Source organism: Bacillus rossius, chromosome 6 (assembly GCF_032445375.1).
Source record: "Bacillus rossius redtenbacheri isolate Brsri chromosome 6, Brsri_v3, whole genome shotgun sequence".
Lineage (NCBI taxonomy): Eukaryota > Metazoa > Arthropoda > Insecta > Phasmatodea > Bacillidae > Bacillus > Bacillus rossius.
The window spans coordinates 15,281,260-15,303,300 of NC_086334.1; the positions used below are offsets into that span (position 1 = coordinate 15,281,260).

The 22,041-nt window shown below is 34.5% G+C and overlaps 2 protein-coding genes across 3 annotated transcripts in view; one reads left to right on the plus strand and one right to left on the minus strand.

Annotated features, from left to right (window-relative positions):
* Window positions 1-22,041, plus strand: part of LOC134532704 (protein peste-like) — a 38,361-nt gene that overhangs the window by 10,320 nt on the left and 6,000 nt on the right. Inside the window, exons 6-8 of the mRNA XM_063369460.1 lie at window positions 14,094-14,308; window positions 17,507-17,786; window positions 19,177-19,250. Of these exons, the coding sequence (XP_063225530.1) occupies window positions 14,094-14,308; window positions 17,507-17,786; window positions 19,177-19,250 (569 nt within the window). The remainder of the gene's footprint in view (window positions 1-14,093; window positions 14,309-17,506; window positions 17,787-19,176; window positions 19,251-22,041) is intronic.
* Window positions 7,922-11,285, minus strand: LOC134532701 (uncharacterized). 2 transcript variants are annotated; one of them, XM_063369457.1, is made up of 3 exons: window positions 11,188-11,280; window positions 8,483-10,850; window positions 7,922-8,397 (listed from the first exon to the last, which is right to left on the minus strand). In XM_063369457.1, the coding sequence occupies exons 2-3, from the start codon at window positions 10,302-10,304 to the stop codon at window positions 8,138-8,140; spliced, it is 2,082 nt and encodes a 693-aa protein (XP_063225527.1). In that variant the 5' UTR covers window positions 10,305-10,850; window positions 11,188-11,280; the 3' UTR covers window positions 7,922-8,137. The 2 variants fall into 2 exon arrangements, with proteins under 2 accessions (XP_063225527.1, XP_063225528.1); XM_063369458.1 differs by having other exon boundaries at window positions 8,483-11,285.

Below are 22,041 nucleotides of genomic sequence, written 5' to 3' on the forward strand. Positions count from 1 at the left end.
CATGATGTGCCAAACTTTCTAATGTGCTGTTAATCCAATTTTATAATCATAATTAGTCATTATTACTTATAGAACACTCGTATCTTAATGACATCTGTCTGAATTAGTTGGCGGAAGGCCTATAATAATACATAACAAAATTTATTAAATTATATTTGAAGATAAAAAGTCAAGCTGGAGACTGTCTGTCACTTGTTGACTTACTCCAGTGGCTATTCGCAAGTAAAAACAGGGAGGTAAATTAGGTTGGTTAACACTGTGGTTAATTATTGGCGGAAGGCCGCAAGGGGCATTCCGGACGTTTATTAATTGCGGTTCCCCACGGGGAAATCCGCTGCACCCCTACGACGCACTTTCTCTGTTAAGGGTTGTTCTGCTAATTAAAAATCACTTAATTAATCACAGCAATTTATGATGTGTGAGAACTGTTTGGTAGTGTGGACATATGGACGAAATCTGGGAAGGCACTCACCGGCGTTGGCGGCTCGCTTGACTCACGTGAATTGTGCTAGGGATGCGTTCCGTTAGATGGGTTTAATACTGGCGGGTGGAGGCCGGGCTTCATGGCCTTCGGAGGGACGACGACAAGGGTATATCTGAGAGTTAGGCGTAAACTGGGGGTTTTGTAAGACAAAAATTAGAGCTTCCTTTGATTAACATTTTATCCTAAAGTTACACTGGAGGTCATAACACCGGTCCTTGATGTCTTATTTTCTGCTCCATCATTAATCATAGTAAGTTGTAATTTTTTAATTATACTATTTATTGATTTTTCTAAGACCATTCATATAAATATAATTAAATCCTATACATCAATTATTATTTCACAGGAGAAACTCTTTGTAGCAGAGAGTCACTACTAATAACAAGGCATTAGGTGAATGTGTATTTTATACTCAAAAGAGCCAAAAATGTTTTTAAAATTAAATGATGTAAACAAATTATCAACAAAACCTTTGAAACAAAGATGGCGTCACTCTTTTTCAACTCTTAAGAAACCAAAAAAAAATATTATGAAATAATTTTCATGATGAAATACAACATTAATTTTTTTTTACAAAATTATCTCTCCAAATTATACTTTAAAAAATACCATTTTTCGAATACTTTTTGAATTTGTTTTCATTATATTACATAGTTGTGTCTGAAAACCTTTGTTCTCTATGGAACATGTCTGGCAACAGAAAATGCCGAAACATTGTGATAAACACTGGAAAAACCGGCTTACGGTGCGAGGGGTCCTGGGTTCGAGTCCCGGTTAAGGCATGGGTGTACCATATATATTCTAATATTTGATAACGACTTGAAATTAAGATTCACACTGGATATAATGACTCTTTGGCTGTTGGCGAAAAGCTGTAGGCCACAGAACCAAAAAAAAAAAAAACACTGGAAAAAAATTACAATGGGACAAGCCGACAAGGAGATGAAACTTCTGCTACCTGCTGCGTGTGTACGATGTGAGTGTTTTCGCGAGTCATAACTTGGAGAGCAATCTTATCAAGTTTTTTTTTTAAATTATGTTTGTTGATATTTGTATAAGGCTGTTTTCTGACTTCGGAATAATTATGTATGGTAACCTTAACCTTTGTGTTTTATCTAGAATGGAAAAGAATTACTTGTATGGTAGGAAATATGCTGCTTTAGAACAATCTAAAAACCCTTTGGTAAATATGTATTGTACGGATTAGCGCCAAAAAAAATCGTACAAATATGAAATAACTTTCATTATATGCTATCTTACGTCCTCTTTTCAGAACCGCCTGCGGAGATAAAAAATTCCAATTACTTTTGGAGATATCGAATTTTTTAATATTAATTTTTTGGCGATTTTTTTAAAAAAAAATTTTAAAAATCCGAAAATACCTTTATTCTGTGCTCTTTAACTTCTTCTTTTCATTAAACCCGGCGGAGATCAGAAATTCCAAATACTTTAGGAGATATGGAATTTTTTAATTTTCATGTTGTGCACTGATGTGGCGTTGAGCGGGAAGCCCACGATTCACACATTTTTCTGGACATACCCGAATACTCAAGTTGGCAAGCCTTCTTTTCTTAAAATTAGCAAGAAGTCATTAAAAATACTTTAAAACATTGTAGATGGTTGGTTATATTAGGTAAGTATGCTACATTAAAAAACTGTAAAATCATTTTATGGTTGCTTAGCAAATAACATTTTAATATGTAGCTATCCAGCGCTAGGAAACCGTTTAAATGATTTCACAGTATTTTTAATGTAGCTATCCTAACCAAATCAACCATCCACAATGTTTTGAAGTATTTATAATGTAGCTAACATAACCTAATTGACCATTAGTTTTCATGAGTTGCATATTTATTTACAATAAACAAAAAAAAAACCGAAGATGCACGATCGTCTGTTGAAAGAAGGCTTGCCAACGTGAGTATTCGGGTATGTCTAGAAGGATGAGTGAATCGTAGGCTTCCCGCGTTCACCATTGTTGCTTGTTTACAAGTATTATTATTTATTTTTTTCGCGACGTAGTTGAACGACTACATCACGTAAAAAGAAAATTACGTGAGTTCCTACTGTTCATCCTTTTTCCCGGTTTGTTAGGTCAGGTCAGCTACATTATAAATACTTTAAAACTAAACAACCATTAAAATTAATTTTTATTATTATTAATGTCCGTTCAGTTTCAAAGTATTTATACTGTAGCTGACCTGACCTAATCTACCTTTGTCCCGTTTTGTTAGGTCAGGTCAGTTACATTATAAATACTTAAAACTATACAAGTAAAATTAATTGATATTATTTTTAATTTCCGTTTATTTTGAAGTATTTATAATGTAACTAACTTTACCTAATGGAAAATTTCTGTTATTTAGGCATTCACGCACACACGGCAAAATATAAAATGGCGTCTGTTGAATGATTACATAGGGCTTGTATTGCAAAATAAGAACGGCGATATCTCCAAAAGTAATTGGAATTTTTAATCTCCGCAGGCGGTTTTGAAAAGAGGACGTAAAAGAGCATATAATGAAAGTTATTTTATATTTGTACGATTTTTTTTTGCGCTAATCCGTACAATACATATTTACCAACCCTTTTATTCATTCACAAGGGAAAAAAACTAATCTAAAAAAACATAGATATTCACACACATAACACCAGAAATGCTAGTAAAATTGAGGATAGTTGAACATAACATTAGGCGATTTGAAAATGGACTAAATTACATGGGAGTAAAACTTTACAACTTAATATCACAGAAAATAAATAACATAAACAGTTTACCAGTATTAGAAAAAAAACAGTAAAAGAAATACTTATAGAATATTATATCCTACCTTCTCTCTGAAGGAATTCTTTAATTTGATTGATAATAGAGAAATTGAACTGTTAATTTGTTGAATCGACTTGTGATAACAGCTGCTTCATGTTTTGCATAAAGTATCAAGTATCACTATACAGTTAAATTGTGTAAAATGTTGTGTATTTGTAGATTGCATCATGTAAATATCAATGTCTGCACATACATATTTGTATGTAAAGGGAACTACATGTATAACATGACATGTTCTATATCCCGGAGCCTTGACTCCATGTGGGATCAACGGAACAAAAATACAAAATAAAATAAATAAATACGTACCCATCCACCTCCAAGGATGCAAATTTTTTTTATTTTCCTAGGAATTCAAAAAAGAGGTAACTAACAAAATAAAATATCTTCGTGAAATTATTATTGAGTGCTCATTAATGGGGTTAAGAGATTAAATAACGCATGTTAATAGTGAGGAAATGTTGATTTTAAACCAAACCGATGGTTTTGGATGTAAAATTTTCATGTCTCAAACTACTCGATCTTGATCTCGCAAAAGTATATTTGGGGTGGTGACACTTGCTTTTCTTAAAAAAAATTGTTTTGTTTGTTAGTGTTTTCATGTGTTGTTTTTTGAGTATTTATGCGCTATTAGGTATATTTGTTACATTAGGTAAAGTTACACTCTAACACAGTATAAAAACTTATGTTTGCTATTCAAAAGTACCGATTCACTTATTGCCAAGGGGCTTTCCGCTGGAATAAGATAGGTGTGTGGAGGGAGGGGAAGTAGGAGTCAGCTCAGAAAATTTGTTTTAAAATATAAATATGTATAGCCTACTTGAAAATATAAATTTTGGAGACAGTTCTTTTGAGCTGTAATGAGAAGTTTAAATTTGTCTTCAATTACCCATGTAAAGGTAAGTGGGTAAATATGTAGTTGGGCAGTATTTGCGGGAAAAAAATGTTAAAAATCCGAAAATACTTTTATTCTATGCTCTTTAACTTCCTCTTTTCATTAAAACCGGCGGAGGTAAGAAATTCTAAATACTTTAGGAGATATCGAATTTTTAAATTTCATCATACGTAGTTCAACGGTATTTGCGAAAAAGAAGTGTTAAAAATCCAAAAATACCTTTATTATATGCTCTTCAACTTCCCCTTTTCATTAAAAGCGGTGGAGATAAGAAATTCTAAATACTGTAGGAGATTTCGAATTTTTAAATTTCATCACAATACCAGTGCATTCATGTGGCATTAACCATTGTTTCTTGTTTACGAGTATCTATTTTTTTATTGGATAATGATGTCACATGATTGTTCGTGATAGGCCAAAATTCAAATGAGCCAATACGTGATTATTTAGTTCATTTATTGTTTAAAACGGTGTTAAATTACCACCTCCAACTTAGGTGAGTTTATAACGTTTCTAATTTTAAAGTCTTATTTGTTATTGTTGCGCAAGTAATAAGTAACAAAAAAAAATTTACGTGAGTTGTTACTGTTCATCCTTTGTTCTGGTTTGTTAGGTCAGGTCAGTTACATTATAAATACTTTAAAACTAAAGAACCATTGAAATTAATTCATATTATTTTTAAGTTGAAGAGCATATAATAAAGGTATTTTCGGATTTTTAACATTTTTTTTTTCGCAAATACCGCTGAACTACATATGATGAAATTAAAAAATTCTATATCTCCTAAAGTATTTGGAATTTCTTACCTCCGCCGCTTTTAATGACAAGAGGATTTTGAAGAGCATCTAATAAAGGTATTTTCGGATTTTTAACATTTTTTTTTCGCGAATACCGCTCAACTACATATTTACCGGTAAGGGAGACATTTTCATAAATATTTTTCAAAAATCTGAAAACGTTTGCTGTTTTTATACTTGGGCCTACCGTCAATATTATTGTGGAAGGGCATTGCAATAGTTCAAGTTCTTCATTACTTAAAGTACATTTAATTCCTGGTATAATAGTGTTAATTGATAATTGCCATGTATATTATTTCGGTTAGAGTTTAGGTTTTTTTTAAGTAAGCTCATTTTCATTTATAATGCTGTTGTCTTTGGTTAGGTGAAACATGCTATTTCATAACCTAAGCATTTTACTATTTCACCTAACTTAGATTTTTTACTTTATATTTAACCTAAGAAATTCAAAATGTAACCGACTACCTAACCAAACCCTTCACTCTAATTACAGTAACAAACATTGTCCTTATCAATCAAAAACACTATTAAATAGGTAAATGAAATGTATTCTAGAAATAAAGTATTGTAATGCCCTTCCACTAACCTATCTACAGTAAGTACAGAAACTCAATAAATCAGTTATCAGATTATTTGAGAAGCTGTTATGTTGAAAATCTCACTTGTAAAATTTTCCCCTGAAAAGTATGTTTTATGACAAAAATTTAAAACATATAAAATAATTTTTACATTTTTAGGTACAAGACGTGGGCCAATGCTGCAAAGAATCCTAAACTTCATGTACACAGTATGACATCTTCATAACTTTGTGGGAAGTACTTTGCTATAAATTAGTTTTAGATGATAGCAGGACAACTCTGATTTTTGGAGCAGTTCCTGTAACAAATGGCGATTCTGGGAAATGGAATAAAATTCCATTTCTTGCTGGAACTGACCAACACATATTTGCTTACTCTAAATAAAAAATTAAAAAAAACTATGCACTGTGACCATTTGTGTGTGCTCATGTTGGATGAGATTTAGATTCGTGAACATCTTGAGTACAGCATAAATTCTGATAGGATTGTTGGGTTTGAGGATTTAGGTATTTTGGGGCGCACAGCAAAAATGGCAAAACATGCTTTGGGGTTCATGTTGAAAGGTTTGAAAGGCAACTAGAAACAACCATTAGTTTTTTTTTTTTGTTTTTTTTTTTTTCCCCTTTCCCTTCTGGAGGTGGGGCACCAGATACAAATATAATCACATTGCTGAAGCAGGTATTTACAGCATGTCTGGAGGCCAGCTTGAAAGTTGTAGATACTGTTTGTGACATGGCAAGTAGCAATGTTAGTGCATTGAAAAGTATGGATGTGACAACATAGAAGCCTTACTTTAATTTTTAATGACTGGAAAATTGTAACAATTTTTGACCACCCACATCTGCTGAAGTGTGTGCGAAAAATGTTGTTCAAACACAATTAGAGGTGAAAGTGAACGTTGGTGGAAGAAATATGGTTGGGATGCAAAGAGGCAGCATATTTTGGATGCCTATGATACTAACAGTAATCAGGCATTCTTTAACCTGTTACACAAGTTGACTACATGCTTTAAAGCCATGAAAGTTTCTTTTGCTGTCCAACTGTTAAGTCACACAGTTGCTGCAACAATTGAGTACCTAGTTGCTCTACAACTACGTGCTCTACGTGGCTATTACATTTGTGTGGTAATTATGAAGAATCAAAGTTTTATACAGTGTACAAGCAGGCTTCAGAAACCAGAAGGTGTGGGTTCAACTCCCTATTGTGATAGTAGTTTTCAATTTCTCTCTTAGTGCAGTTTATAACATATTTTTTAATTTAAATAAGATGTAAGTAGTTACTAACCTTAATTTTATTGCTGGAAATATTAAAAAAAAATCCTTTGAATGAGTTTTCTTATTCCTTGGAATAAGATTTCCAGTTCATTATGAAAACTCATTTTTTGATAATCATTTTTCCAAAGTAATTAGGATAATTTCCTAGAATAGGTGCTCACTGAAGAAAATACATAAATTTAAGTTTCGGAAAATAGTATTGTTCGTGGTAACTACCTACTAATGTTCATAAACATATTCCAAGGTTTTAAAATTGAAATATGTAGGTTTTAAAAAAATATAGGAGAGTGGTCTATGAAGACCAGGGAAATTGTGGGGTAAAAAGGCAGAACATCAAAAGCATGTTTTTCTGTATTATCTATAGTGTTTAACAGAGGAATGGAAAACAGAGTAGGGTAGTAAATTGTCTTGGCCTTAACCACAATATAACTAAAATCAAAGTCAATGTCTAAGAAAAGAGTCTTAGGTACACTATATTCAATAAATTATCAAGACTGGCTGTATTTCTTACAGACATAAAATAACTGCTACCAAACATATGTGATACCTCAACGCATAATATCAAGGTACCTAATGTAAATTACAGCTCACAGGAAGCCACAACCATAATGAACAAAGCATTCGAAAAGCTGAACAGCTCCAAACCCAAATTCTTAATCTGAAATGTTCATTGAACACCTTAAATGCAAAATAACAAAAACTATTTATAAAATTCAGGAAAATTATTACGTACCTCAAATTAAAAATGTAGTTAATGTGATGTAAGTAATGTATATGGGTGATTCTCAGCTAATTACTGATTTCCGATAGTTAAAATCTGATGTCATAAATATTTATAAGTAGAGGCTTATAATATTTTATGTGCTAGATAATGTGTTTAGAAATAGAAATTATGCTATGGCCGAAGTCGTTTCCACAATTTTGATGGGGGAAAAAATAAAAATTTAATATTGTGAAATGAGGGAATGATGATTTTCTGATATGAGGGAATGACAAAATCAAATAATTACAAACATTTTAACTTTTGTTATTTACAATTTAATACAAACCAATTCACGCAAAAATGTACAGCATATTACATTTTAAAAATTCTGACATGTAAAGAAATGAAATTGTGACACAAAATTTTAACAGACTCATTTGTTCAATAGTTGGAAAAACACACAACAAACTTAAATCAAGAGGACTATAACATATTTGTTATATTAAAAACAAAAAAAAATACTTTTAAAACATGTTAATGTAAAAAAGAAACATTGCCAAAATATTTTAACATAGTTTTTCACAAGTCTTTGAAAACAAAGAAGGCTGCTCTGGAGCCTGATGGGCATGGCCCGCTTATCTTCTTCACGACATCCTTCAAGTTATAAAGCAGTCTATCAGGCAATGTCGGCCATTTGTAAGTCCCACCAGCTGCTGGATGCATCACAGATACTTCAACTGCATGTTCAAATACTATAGAGGTTATTTCACCAGGATATTTGATGCCATCGTAATTTACCAGAACCCATTCTCCAACACTGTAAGTGTCGTCAGTCACACCTGTAAATAAAAATATAAAAATAATCACAAGAATAATAACTTTATAATATGTTATTCATTTTAGTAAGCCGCCTAAAAAACTTACCTCCAATGTTGTAATTGTGTACATTTTTGGTTATTCCTTCATAATGTGTATTCTCAAAGCCACTTTCATCGACACTGCCATTTGGTTCACTTTCATTTTCTCCGTTTATTTCATTGTCTTTCCTGTAATAACTTTCCATGTTCTTTTTAGACTTATATCCTTCACCAAGAAAGAAATGGACACATTTTTGTTGGCAGCTGAAGCAGCTTGAACTTCTGAATTGCAGACCGCTACTTCTCTTCCTTGAGCAGTAGACAACTTGATGAACCTGTAATGTACCCTTAAAAGCTTCAATCTTCTTTTCCTCGAGATGCAAATACTCTTCCAAACTTTCAATTTCTTTCTCTTTAACTGTAAATAATTTCACTCCTTTACAGTTATCTTCAAGAACTTTTACAAATGTTTCAAAATTTGAAACATCCTTACCTTCTGCAACTAATCTATCAGCAGTTCGCTTAAGGCATCCACCAACACCATCAGGAGCACCCTTACCATGTCCTGATTCACTAAAGTTCCAAGTGAAGTTTTCTATTGTTGGCAAAAAACGGTCAAGAAAGTTTGACATTATGTAGAAAGCGGTTTTATTTTTGTACTGGCTTCCAGCGCCATCACTTAGAATATGTACAGTATGCAAATTCTCTTTGTCTTGTGCCCACTGGAAAACAGGCTGTAGATGAGACCAAACTGCTACAGTGTCATGTCGCAAACTTGGACTAATGGAACAAAAGGATTTTACTGATGTACCAGATTCACCAGCAGAATAAAGAACACCAGTGTGTAATATTATCTGTTGCCTTCCACCACCAAAATGCACAGACTGAATTTTTTCATTGTATTTGCATGCATAATTTTCACTGAAGTCTACGTGTAAAACTACAGTCCCTGGTGTTAATTCACTCTTTACCTTGGAATATTCTTTGTACTGGTGAACAATGTTTGCTACATGATTCATGTATTTATTAAATGTTGTTTCTAGTTGGATAACTAAATCCTTACACGTAGTTGCAACTTCCTTTTTTATCATTTTCTTAATTTTTGTTTCGGTTCCTTTACTTAAGTATGTAACTTCTTCATTACCCCATTTTTTTAAAGTTATTTGTTTCTCTGCATCTGGGACTTCATACAATATACATTTTTCTTTACAATTGTTACACATCCTCCTCAAACACTTGGGATAAGAACTATCGCAGCACAGAGATAGGAGAACTTCATCTGGATTTTTATATTGAAAAATCTTCTCTTCATACAATTTCGCAACAAGCAGCTCAGTGTTGGCATGGATGATGCATTTGCGCATTTCTCTGTCGGAATGCTTTGGGGTTACTATCCAAAATGGTTTCAATCTGCAAAATGATGCATAACTTATTCCATAAGAAACAGTGTCGGAAAATTTCTTGTGTAAATTCTGCAAGGTATTACTTAGTAGACGCTTCTGCTTCTTCACTCCATTTTTGGTAAGACAGTCCTTTTTGCCGGGATATATACGAGAGACATCGTCGTTTTCAAAAAATCTCGTAACATCGTTCTTCATGTAGTCGGTTAACACTTTACCTCTTGCCTGACACTGAATTCTTTTTGAATGTGATCTAACGTTCTTGTGAACTGGACCAGCCAAGTAACTTAAATTACAGTGCTTTTTAGCCACAGATAACATTCTGTATTTCTTTAACACTCTTCCTGCAACAACTCTTTGAAGCATCTTTTTACTATTGTGACTCTTCCCTGTTCTCTTCACACTTTCTTTTAATTCAGTACTTATGACTTCCCCAAATAATAATCTCTTTCTGACTTCCGATGATACTTTCTCCTTTCCTAATATCATTGTAACTTTAGTTCGAGGAGTTAATTCAGCATTCTTTGTGTAATGCTTCTCTGATTTTTGTACCTTTTTTTGTATCTTTCAGCACAGTTTTCTGTTGTCTTAAGTTTTTTTTCAAGTTCTTTGATTCTTCTAAACATGGTACTTCTGTTCCTTTTAACAGTCATCCGTCCACATTTCTTTCTTGATGACGATGGTTCAGAGTCATGCTGTATCATTGCCTGGTGTGGGTCATCTGGACTCAGTGGCAGTGAAGAGTTTCTCAACATTACCTGTAATGATTCGCGTATATACTTTTTACTATCTCTAAATTTCTTCGAATTGGTCTTCCATTGCTTTTTCTTGGCTCTGTGTTCTCTTGATGTCATTTCTGATACACTCTTAACATTTCCTGAAGCCCTTTTATTAGCATATTTTAGCCTTTCTTTTTCTCTCATTATTTCTAATTGTTGTGGGTTTTTCTTTTTTTCTTCACGCCGTCTCCTGTCATACTCTTTTTTTCTTGCTTTTGCATCACTTTGTTTTCCATTCATGATTATTTCAAACAATCTGTGAAGGAAATATACAGTTCATAAATTACCAAAACACTTCGTGATTATAATATATGAATTATATAACCCCAAAATGAACAATAACAGTAATTTATAAATTATGTCATTCCCTCATTTAATGTGTAATTCCCTCATTGTGAGGGAATTATGGTGAGGGAATGATAAAAATAAATGTATGTTGCAATATCTCCCATGTTGTTTTAGCTTTGAGGTTAGAAAATTTTTACAAGAAACTGCCCACACATACTAACCTGTGATGTAGGTTTTACTTTTTATTGTATAGTAGTTTTGAAATTATATGTCATGAGGGAATGATGTGATAAAAAAACTCTTACCTGTTTTTTGTGATTCAATTAAAAAAAAACACCATCTTTCAATAATACAACCACCATGAGACTCTTTGTAGATCACTATAACCCAAAATGGCTACCAAATGAACAAATAAGGATGATATCAGTGCACCCTGGTGGCAGTAATCAGAACATACATATTAGAGTGAGGGAATGATGCCAGAGCATGGGGAAAATACGTTTATATATAAATTATATGCTTGGAATTGAACAATTAAATCTAAACTTGGGTATTTTGAAAAGGCTAAAATACTCAATAAGAAGTTCTATTAATCATGGACGTTTGTCTTCATCTTCTTTCAGGAAAAACTTTTTGTGTATTAAACCTGTAGATGGGGAACAGTGAGGGAATGATATTTAGCATATAAAATATTTTTTAAATATAAGTAATTGTAAACTTAAAAATATTTCATAATGAGTGCAAGTAAAACTAATGTAATGTAATGTAGAAAAAATTAGCAGTAATATATTTTCAGTACCTAAAAAAAAAATAAGGAGGGGGGGAATGCATTTTCAGTGATTAGCTGAGAATGACCCATATAGTATACTAAAAAAAACAATAGTGGAGATAGCTATGAAGACCAGGGAAACTGTGGGGTTAAAAATGCCCAAATTATAGAGGTATAGAAAACTGATAGATTAAGGTAGAAAACATTCTTGGCCCTGGCCAAAATGCACTAACATCTAAGTCCCTGCTATGCTATAATCCTAATGATATCTGGAGAACCACAGGATCAAGTTGTAGAGAGTATCACATGTATAGAATGGCGACAACAACAGGTGCAGGAGAATGCCACGTGGAAAATGGAGTTGGCTATGCTACAAGAAGACGAACCTGCAACGAACCCTGAAAAATTTCCTCCACGAGCAAGCCAAACCATTAACCACACCAACAAATAAACAAAGTATTACAATTGACACTGATATAATTCAAAATCTCAAACAGCTCCGAACATTATGTTAGCAAAATAACAAAAACTGTTTATAAATTACAGGTGTTATATTACATTCCTCAAAATCTAAATACGTATATGTAATGTAACAAACCTTCCATGATAATACGTTACAAGTTCGGCTTCAGCGCAACGAGAAATCTAAAAACAGTTCGTAGTAGTTTGTGTGGAAGAGCATTACAATGGTTGCAGTAGTTAATTACCTAACATTCATGGTGTTTGCCAATACAACAGTGTTTTTGATTAATAAGCACCATAATGTTTTCACTAGAGTCTGCATTACTGAATTTATCGGTTCTAACTATAGTGTAGTGAATGTTGAAAGTTTATTCCTCCGAAGCATTGTCAAATGGGATAAGTGTTTCATTCTTAACAGTGATTTTGTTGCGAGTGGACATGTGTGTTTATGAGTTTTTCTGTATAGTGGTTAATTATTTAGATGGGATGGGTGTCTGGGAATGCTGAACAAAATAAAATTCTGAGGTTAGGTAAAATGTTGAAATTTCTAAGATTAAACACTAAAATTTCCTGTTTTTGAACTCATTGAAATAATAACAAAGGTAATGTTTGGTTAGGTTAAGTCAGGTCAGCTACATTTTTAATGGTTTAGCACTGTAAAGGAAAAAATATTGCCAAAAAATAGTATTTTTATTTGGGTTAAATTTGGAATTTCATAAATGACTTTAAATTTTTTTCAAAAAGGTGCAAAACTATACAAATTTTATAATTAATGAAATCAATAAAAATTTAGCTTGTACCACAGTTGGCACAATATTAAAAAGCTTTATTCAATATTGTGCAATGTGTACAGAAACATAACCACACAAGTGAAAAGTTGGTAAAGTAAGGGAATAACCGGAATTTGAAAACCCCCTAATTGGAGATATAACAAGAAACATCAGTAGTTAACTGAAAACACCATATTCAGAATTTTTAATTTAGTACTTAGATGAGCACCTGTTCTAGAAAATTACAATTTAGTGTTTAAAACTTGTAATTGTGGAAGTGTAGTATTTATTTGTTTTTATGTATTTGTTTAATTTATTTTAATATGATTTATTTATTACATTGTCTGTATAAAATTATTAATTAGACTAATTACTGTATTTAGCTATGCTATTCTTAACATCCAGTTTTTAGTGTTTGACATAGATAGTGCATAATTAATTTTCCTAGTGATGTATAATTTTATGGCACTAAAAATTTCTTCTTTTGTTTTTCCTTTGACAAATTATAAAAAAAAATATTGAAAAATCAACAGTATTTTTTTTTTTAATTTCATTCCCAGTTATATCAAAAATTGAAATCTATTGTTTTATATTATAAATTTGTCCTGTACTGTTTTTGTACACAACATGGTGGTTTTGAAGATGCAATACATTAACATGATCAATAAGTACCTATGAGATTTGTTTTTGGGGATTAAATATTGTGTTAGGTTCATTTATTTTAATTTGTTACATTTAAAAAAGTCAGTCTTACAAATTTATACATTTTAATTGTTTTGTGTGTATGTGTATATATTTTTATATCCCACAAAAACTTCAGGTTACAAAGCAATTTTTGTACAGCTAATTAAACTAATATTTTGACTTTGACAGTTGAATATAAAGAAACTAAACAAATAGTTAATACTTATACAATTGTTTGTTTTGTTTCCTTTTGTAAAAATATTCTGCTGTCAAAATAATCATGTCAAAGTAATCATTAGTTGAAATATTTTCTATGGAAAAAAAACCATATTTTAAATAGAATACACATTCAAATTTCCTGTCACCACTTCTTTTTTTTCCGCATGTGACAACTTGGGGCGCTAGGGTAGAACTTAAAGCAAGAAAAGTAGCATCGAGGTTCCAATCATTCCGTAGGTGGATAATCTTTGCTCCAAACTAAGAACGAGAGCTAGGCGGAGGACTGACACCACCGTGTCCCCCGCAGGCAAATGGCTCGTCGCAAGCGGAGGGCGTGTTCAACATGGCGACTGGCGCGGGCAACGTGTCGGAGGCGGGGCTGCTGAAGCGCTGGAACCACTCTAACCGCACGGGCTACTTCCCTGGCCGCTGCGGCCAGGTGCTTGGCTCCGGGGGGGAGATGTGGCCTCCCTGGAGGACCAAGAACGACACCCTCTGGCTGTTCTCCAAAGGCCTCTGCACGTAGGTGCCCCCTTCTGCTTTCAGCAACATAGCTCTGGCTACTTTTTGAAGTCAACACTTGCGAACTGTCATGATTATCATGAAAGTTGTAGTTGCCAGTGTGAAATAATAAGTTATTTCCTCACGGCACTTACATACCGGAGCCTGTTGGTAAATATGTGATTGCAACAAGGTCTAGAATGTCTGGGATGCATGATTTCTGCCTTGGCGTGCCAGTAATATATAAAAGGAGCTCCGGTGGTAGGAGTGAGGTGGTGCTAGTCCTCCATCTTGGAGTGTGACGTCACGTAGGACATCTTGTATGATCTTGACCTTGACCCTGGTGACCATATTGGAACCGCCATCTTGGATTCAGCCATTTTGAATTTTGACATCACTGTTGTAAATTTCATTAAGGCCACCATCTTGAAACTGTAATTATTATCAGATATAGTTGGGGGAAATTTTTTAATTGATTAAATTTTAATGAATAACGTTTCCTCCATTTTGAAATTGTCACATCCGCCATCTTGAAATTCTATAACTATCCCAAAAATTTCTGGAAAAAAATTATTTAATAACCTTTTAATTCAAAATTCACTAACATCATTGAGTCTTCGGTTCTAACCCAGTGAGGTCATTTGATTAAAAATGATGATGGATCCTTCCTCCACGGAAGCTATCGGCAGACTGACCTTCCATCATTAATGCCAAAGCAGATAATGTCTATCAGTATGATTTCATGGTGGCCATCTTGTTTTCATCTGCTGAAGGCCTCCATCTTGGATCCGACATATAGTCTTTGTCTGCTAGAGTGCAGTAGCGTAGCCAGGATTTGTGTATGGGGGGGGGGGGTGGTTAAAGAAGCATGGTCCCCTCCCCCCTATTAAAGCGGGGGGTCCAGGTGTCCTCCCCCGGAAAAATTAGGATTTTAAGGTGTAAAATAGTGCTATTTGAGCAGTTTTCGGTACTAACATTAAATATTGTAATGGTAAAAATATTATTAATTTTAAAAAAAAATTATTGTTTGAGTGATGAAGTAAGAAATTAACTAAAGATATTTTAATCAATCAATTGCCTTGTCCACGTCCACTCAAAATCATAAATCATGCTTGAAGCTCGACAATACAAAAAAAAAGGAATAAAAATGGTTGGGTTTCGGCAGAACTGGCCTATTCCTGGAAACAATTAGCTTTAACTTGAAGAGTTAACCAGTCACCACCTGCTTATAATTACCGCGCTGGTTAAATACAATAGGTGTAAGATATTTGAAAACTTGGGACCCGTCACGGGTCACCTTATAGCTTCTGCTCGTGACAGGGGTAGGGGAAGGGAAGGAGAATCGGTAGGGCTCGCTTACTCTTCCCCTCCAGTGCAGTGGCCGGTGATAACAGTAAGACACCCAGGTTTTTAGCTAACCTGCTTTCAGATGAGAAAAAAATAGGGGCTAAAGGGGGGGGGGGGTTAGAACCCCTACCCCCCCCCCCTGGCTACGCCCCTGCTAGAGTGCAGTAATTTTTTGCCATTGCATCCATCAACTTGGCTGTCTTGACTGCCATCTTGGAAATTTGTAATTTTTTAGCTATAAATATGAGGTGGATTACAAAGATCGTAAAAAAAATACTTATTACCTAGTATACTGATTGATTCAATCTGTTTCTGTCCTCTGTCAGATGCTTGCTCAATGCAAAGAAATTATTTTAGGCAGAAAAAAAATACTTATTTCATAAAGTATTGTGAAAAATCCTAAAAGAAGAATAAATTCATCATCTACCAGCCTACAATTTATTCTAATTCAATAGATTTTTGCCCTCGGTACAAGTACAATTAACAAAGCAAATTACAAGTGTTTCTCGATTTCTGTAGTCTTCTTAGAAGGCAAACCAACTCCTTTGGATGTGTTTTTATGACAGTTATACATGACATTTGATTAACCAGACATGTCCAGTCAGCAACAATACACATTCAGTTAGATGACCAGACCCGACCAGCCGCTTCGTCATGCTAACACGGTCATTTGGTACCGGGCACATCCATTTGGTGATTAGGTATGTATAGTCAGCAGCCAAGATGCCTTATTTTCTATACTTAGCATACATTTCAAACAGTTAATGTAAGTTGTCAATAGATTGGATGTCTCCTAACCACAATCAACGTTAAGGATGATCATGCTCCAATTTCTCCAACAGCTCAAAATGCTCAAGGCTCCAAATGCCTAAAGCTCCATGTGCTCCAATGCTACAATTGCTCCAACTGATTTCAATTGCATTTTGATCGAACTTACCCGTATTGATGGAATGAATTTATTATTAATCTCCATTTTGTTAGTCATTGGTGATGATATTTTCATCTTTAGGTTAGAAGTTGTATTACGAGAACTCAGTCTTAGAAATCAAATTTTGACAAATAAAACAATCACTTTTGAAATCCAAAATATAATTTATTTTTCAATTTTATAAACATTCAAGTAAAAGAAGTCATTATTGTATGTAACCAGCTTCCTTAGTTCTTTGAGTATGGTAGCTACTCCATTATGTGCAAAAATGTTTCTGCACTAAGCAAAGGCAGCAGCAGTCTCAGACGATCCACCAATATGTTAGGATCTTCCCTTGTCGTATAATCAATCTCTTCTGAGGCTTAACATAAGCATAACAAGGTGCACAGACACATAGAGTCTAGCTGTTAAAAAGAATAGACCGCATGAATTTACAGTAGTTAGCATGCAAAGTTAAAGTCTCACCTGAGATGAAAGTTTAGTTTTAAAATAACTATTCATTTAGGTATATATAAACTTGCGTGTGCATGACCACCATGCACTTCACATACTAATGATATGTGTGTTTTTTGGGAAATAACTAGTTAGTTTAAATATGCTACATATATTTGCAATTTGAGGGGTTTTAATATAATTGCTGGTACTATTAAATTAGCTTATATTTAAGTTATGTCTTTTCATATTTATATAAACCTGAAAAATTCTGTAAGTGTTAGAAGGCTTCAAAATAGTTGGTGAAATCTGCAGTTGATGTATCTGCAGCCATAGTGGACCAAATATGGCACCAAATAGCAATGTAGTTTTATGCCACTCTCTTTCTGATCCTTACACTTTCCATGATGCTCTAAGCATTATTCTTTTCCGTTACGCTACTCTGAAGACGTCGCCTCGACCGGCTGTAAAGAAGTTAAACTATTGGTTTGTTGCGATGAACTGTCCGGCAGCTCGCTGTCCTTGGGGTTTGAGGAAGAGGCGCTCGTGGAGGGCATCGCCGGCTACCGCTACGTGCCGGACCGCGGCAACTTCGACCGGGGCGGCTGCTACTGCCACGAGGGCAGGCCCTGTCCGGGCCCGGGAGTGCTCGACATGGCCGCCTGCATGTTCGGCAGCCCCATGTACCTGAGCTTCCCGCACTTCCTGGGCGCCGACCCAGCGCTGGCGCGCGCCGTGGACGGCGTGAGGCCCGACCCGCGCAGGCACCGCTTCTCCGTCACCATCGAGCCGGTCAGGGCGAGACAACGCTTTCATACTCTTGCGTTTCTCACCTGCGTTTCCGCCTTCTGTTTTTGAAGTGGTGTTCAGAAATATATTTTTTAATATGCATAAGTTATGTGTACAGGAGGTTAAGATAGTTTTTGAACTAAACTTCTTTGCTGAAGAGGCTACAATTTTCCAGCATTACGAAAATTACAATTGCATGAGAGGAATAGTTAGTTATGTGGTGGGAGAACCGGGAGGAGGAGAGGTCGAATGGTAAGATGGCAAAAGGAAGGGGGGGGGGGGGAATAGGTACGTTGTGTAGAATGCTGTATGGTAGTTGTGGTGGCCGGAGGGGGTGACAGCAGGGCAGAGGTAGAAATGGCTCAGCAGTAATGCTATAAAATTCTCATAATGCTGCTTGTGTTTTTCTATTTTTTTTTTTTCCTTCCATTTCCATTTCGAACATACCTGCATCCTTAAGATTCTCAATTATTATTTCTTGGTCAGTTAAAAATACTTATGATGTATCTCTATCAATGACTAATAAGCAAGAAGTTTCACTTCTATCATGCAATTGGACTCTATGCACACACTTTTTTAATATGTGTACATTATGTGTACAGAAGGTTAAGATGGTTTTTTTTTATTATATTCTTTGCGTTTTCACACTTAAACTTTCGTACAGTGAAAGAAAAAACAATTTTTATTCAAATAATTTACAATTTCACATGTTTTCAAGACGAATAAATGTGTTTTCTGCTGTTTTACAATTCGTGCTTTACAAACGACCAAGATTTTCTTGTGTTGGTTGCAACATCGCTTCGCTTCATTGTGTTTCTTGCGTGGTTTATAAACTGGGCCTTATCGTCGCATGGCTGTGTACACAAGCGTAAAGTTATTGTCTCACATTTCATGTTATTCTATTTTCTTTTCATTACTATTAGTAAGGAGTGTTGTCCATACATTTATTTTGCAAGCCCTCTTGTTATTTGTCACAATCCATTTCAGCAGATATGATATTAAATATTATTTATGAACCATAAAAGATCATGCAAGTGATAAATTTTACCGTTATTAGATCATATTTAGTGAAAATATGTTGAGGAACTTTATAATCATTTAGCTATTTTGACGAATAAATGAACACTATGTAATGGATTGTGATAATAAAGCATGTTTTAGAGAAATTAGTAGGAGATGCAGTATTTCTGGTATGCTGCACCAAAAAATACATGGCTACCAAAATAAAGTGAATTTATATTTCACTGGTTTGATTGCCTGATAATAAATGATGCATTAAATCTCATATCAATATATCTATGTAAGTAATATATTATGAAAGCTGCTATCTAGTGGATGGGCACAAAACTGCAGTTATCAGTTTCGGTAATTAGAGTTTCTCCCCGTGTTCCAGACGACCGGCATCCCGCTAGAGATCCTGGGCAGGACGCAGTTCAACGTGATGCTGGAGGCCAAACCAAACATTCGGTGAGGAGGTCCGCGCTATTCATTAAGAGTCGTACAATTTAATTTACATATAAAATTAAAATACAGATGTATAAATGAATCAATTATTTGAGAAACCCCATAAGTCACAAAAAATGTGAAAATGAGTTATCCATCGATTATCATACTACATAGTTAGTTCTACATACTAGCAAGACACCCCACATGTCCTCCAAATGGTAAGCATGATATGCATCAGAGGCGATCACACAAGAGAAAGAGAAACCCCATAAGTCATGGACTTATGGGGTTTCATATCCGAATAGAATTAAAGGATTTATTTACCAACAATATCTCTGTCTGCTTATTATTATACTGAAGGCCATGACTTGATTGTATTTCGTTTCTCTATTGTCAATGGTTTTTTCTTATTTGTTTACAACTTAATGATGGATTCAAGTGAAGATGACGTTGCTCAACAATATAAACGCAAAAAGAGGGCATACAAATTTACAGAAATACAAGAATTCAGTTATAAAGGAAGCAAGACTGATAGGTGAAGCATATATTAACTGTTCTGGAAAAAATATATTGCTGCCAAGACTCCAGGTGAAGACTGCAAGTATATTAACCTCTCTCACGATATGTCTTTCTTGTAGTAGTTAAGCCAACACACTATCATTAAACAAAAATGAATATGTTTGTTTATTTTAGATGCAGGCGAAAATGCTACACTGTGATATCAAAGCAGGAACAAGTGATAATGTCTAAATTTCACAGTTTCGAGACAAAGAACAAGCAGGATAGCTATTTACAGAGTTTGATATCTACTACCAAAGTGCATCGGCGCAGACGACGCAAGAGAGCAGAAGAATCATCAAAACCTTCACGAGGTTGTACATTTGTTCATTAAATCTCAACATGTTCAGGCAAGTACCAAGTGTGCAAAAAAGCTTTTGTAAATATGCATGGAATAACATGATAGAGTGCATAGACTGTCGTCATTACTTTGTGAAGGCAAATCATCACGAGACAAACGTGGGCTAAATGTTCCTGGGAATGCCAAATCAGGTACTGTTATTGATGCTGTTAAATCACATATTGCCTCCTTTCCTGTTAAGACATATCATTACAGTGCCCGGGAATATCATTATTTGGATGCGAAACTTAATGTTAAGATCATGCACTCTTTGTACAGACGTGACTTTCCTGGTCAAACAGTAAGTTATGATTACTACTTGAAAATTTTCAAAGAAAATTTCTCCTTGTCTTTTGGCCGTCCGCAAGTTGATAAATGCTGTAGTGTGTTTTGTATCCATAGTCTAAAAGATGGGAGTGCTTATTATTTTAGTTTCCCATGAAGGAATGGCAGGAAAAGGGCCTAATGAGGTCTGCACATTCTTAATGAGATACATTGAATCAGCTGTAAGAAAAAGTGTGAAGCATTTGCACATTTTTTCAGATGGTTGTGGAGCACAGAATGGAAATCACACTATAATCAGACTCCTTTCAACATTGACTACCACAGGCAGATTCGAAACAGTAGATCAATATTACCCAATGAGGGGTCACAGTTTTTTGCCGTGTGATCGGGATTTTGCCATACTGAAAAGAAAAATCAAACGAAGAGACCGGGTGTATATGGTTAAGGAATACATGGAAATCATGCTCAACTCTTCCAATAAACAGGCATTCCTGGCAATATTGATTGAAGATTCAACCTAAATCATTGACTTCAAAAGTTGGTGGCCATTCTACTTTAAGAAATCAATGTTGTCTGCAGAATCTGCAGGAAGAAGCATACCTAAGGATCGAAAAATAACTTTGCAACCGTCAAAGTTCATGCACTTCTCACACACAAGTACTACACCTGTTGTAGTAGTGGCTAGGGACTATATTAATGGACTGTTGACAAGTACATTCCACATTCGCAACACAAGGACGGGAATGATTGCCTTCCCGACAACTACAGCCTATCCTGCTGGGAAACGTCCTGTTCAGAAGAAAAAGATGGAGGATCTGCAGAAATTGAGTATGTACCTACCTCATGATGTGAATGTGCAGCAGTTCTATCAACACCTTTTCAACTGGCCTACATGCGATAGGGATGTCTCTGATGTTGCATGAAACATTATAATGTAGCCAACAGTGAAAAAAACTTTTGAACATCTTATGATGGGTTTTGAGGGTTTCCTGTAAGAGTAATGTTACATTCAAAACAATGTCATTTGGATAAAGATTTTGTATGCATGTATTTTGTCTTATACATTTTGTTTGTATATTAGTAACAAAAACTAACAAGTTATATAATAAACACTGCCATCTCTTACTTCGTAAAACCCCAAAATCGTACCCAATATTCTATAAGATTGAGTAAACCCATAAGTCCATGACTTTTAATAATTTTTATTTACAAATCCATTACATTTATGCTACATTATTTTATTGTATAGGTTGGGTAACAACACTAAATTAATTATCACTTTGATAAAATAATCATTTTTACCTTCTTGTTTCATGTGAGCAGTTTTATTTTGTTTTCCTAAAGTTTGCTCTGATGGACTAATGGGATTTCTCAAATAGTTGATTCAAATGTTAATAACTTATTCTGGATCTGATATTTACCTAGACTAAGTTATTAAGTGTCTTAGAAATTGTCTTTTTCCCTCGATTTTATTGTGAAGGAGGTGCTCCTCCCAGAAGTCAGTCCTGGATACACCCCTAATCTGTGGGTGTGTGTTTCCAACACTGAGCTTCTTGATTGTCTTTAATTGAACAAAGTTCTAAAACCACAGCAAACGTTTGTCACTGTTGTAAAATTATTTCATTGAAA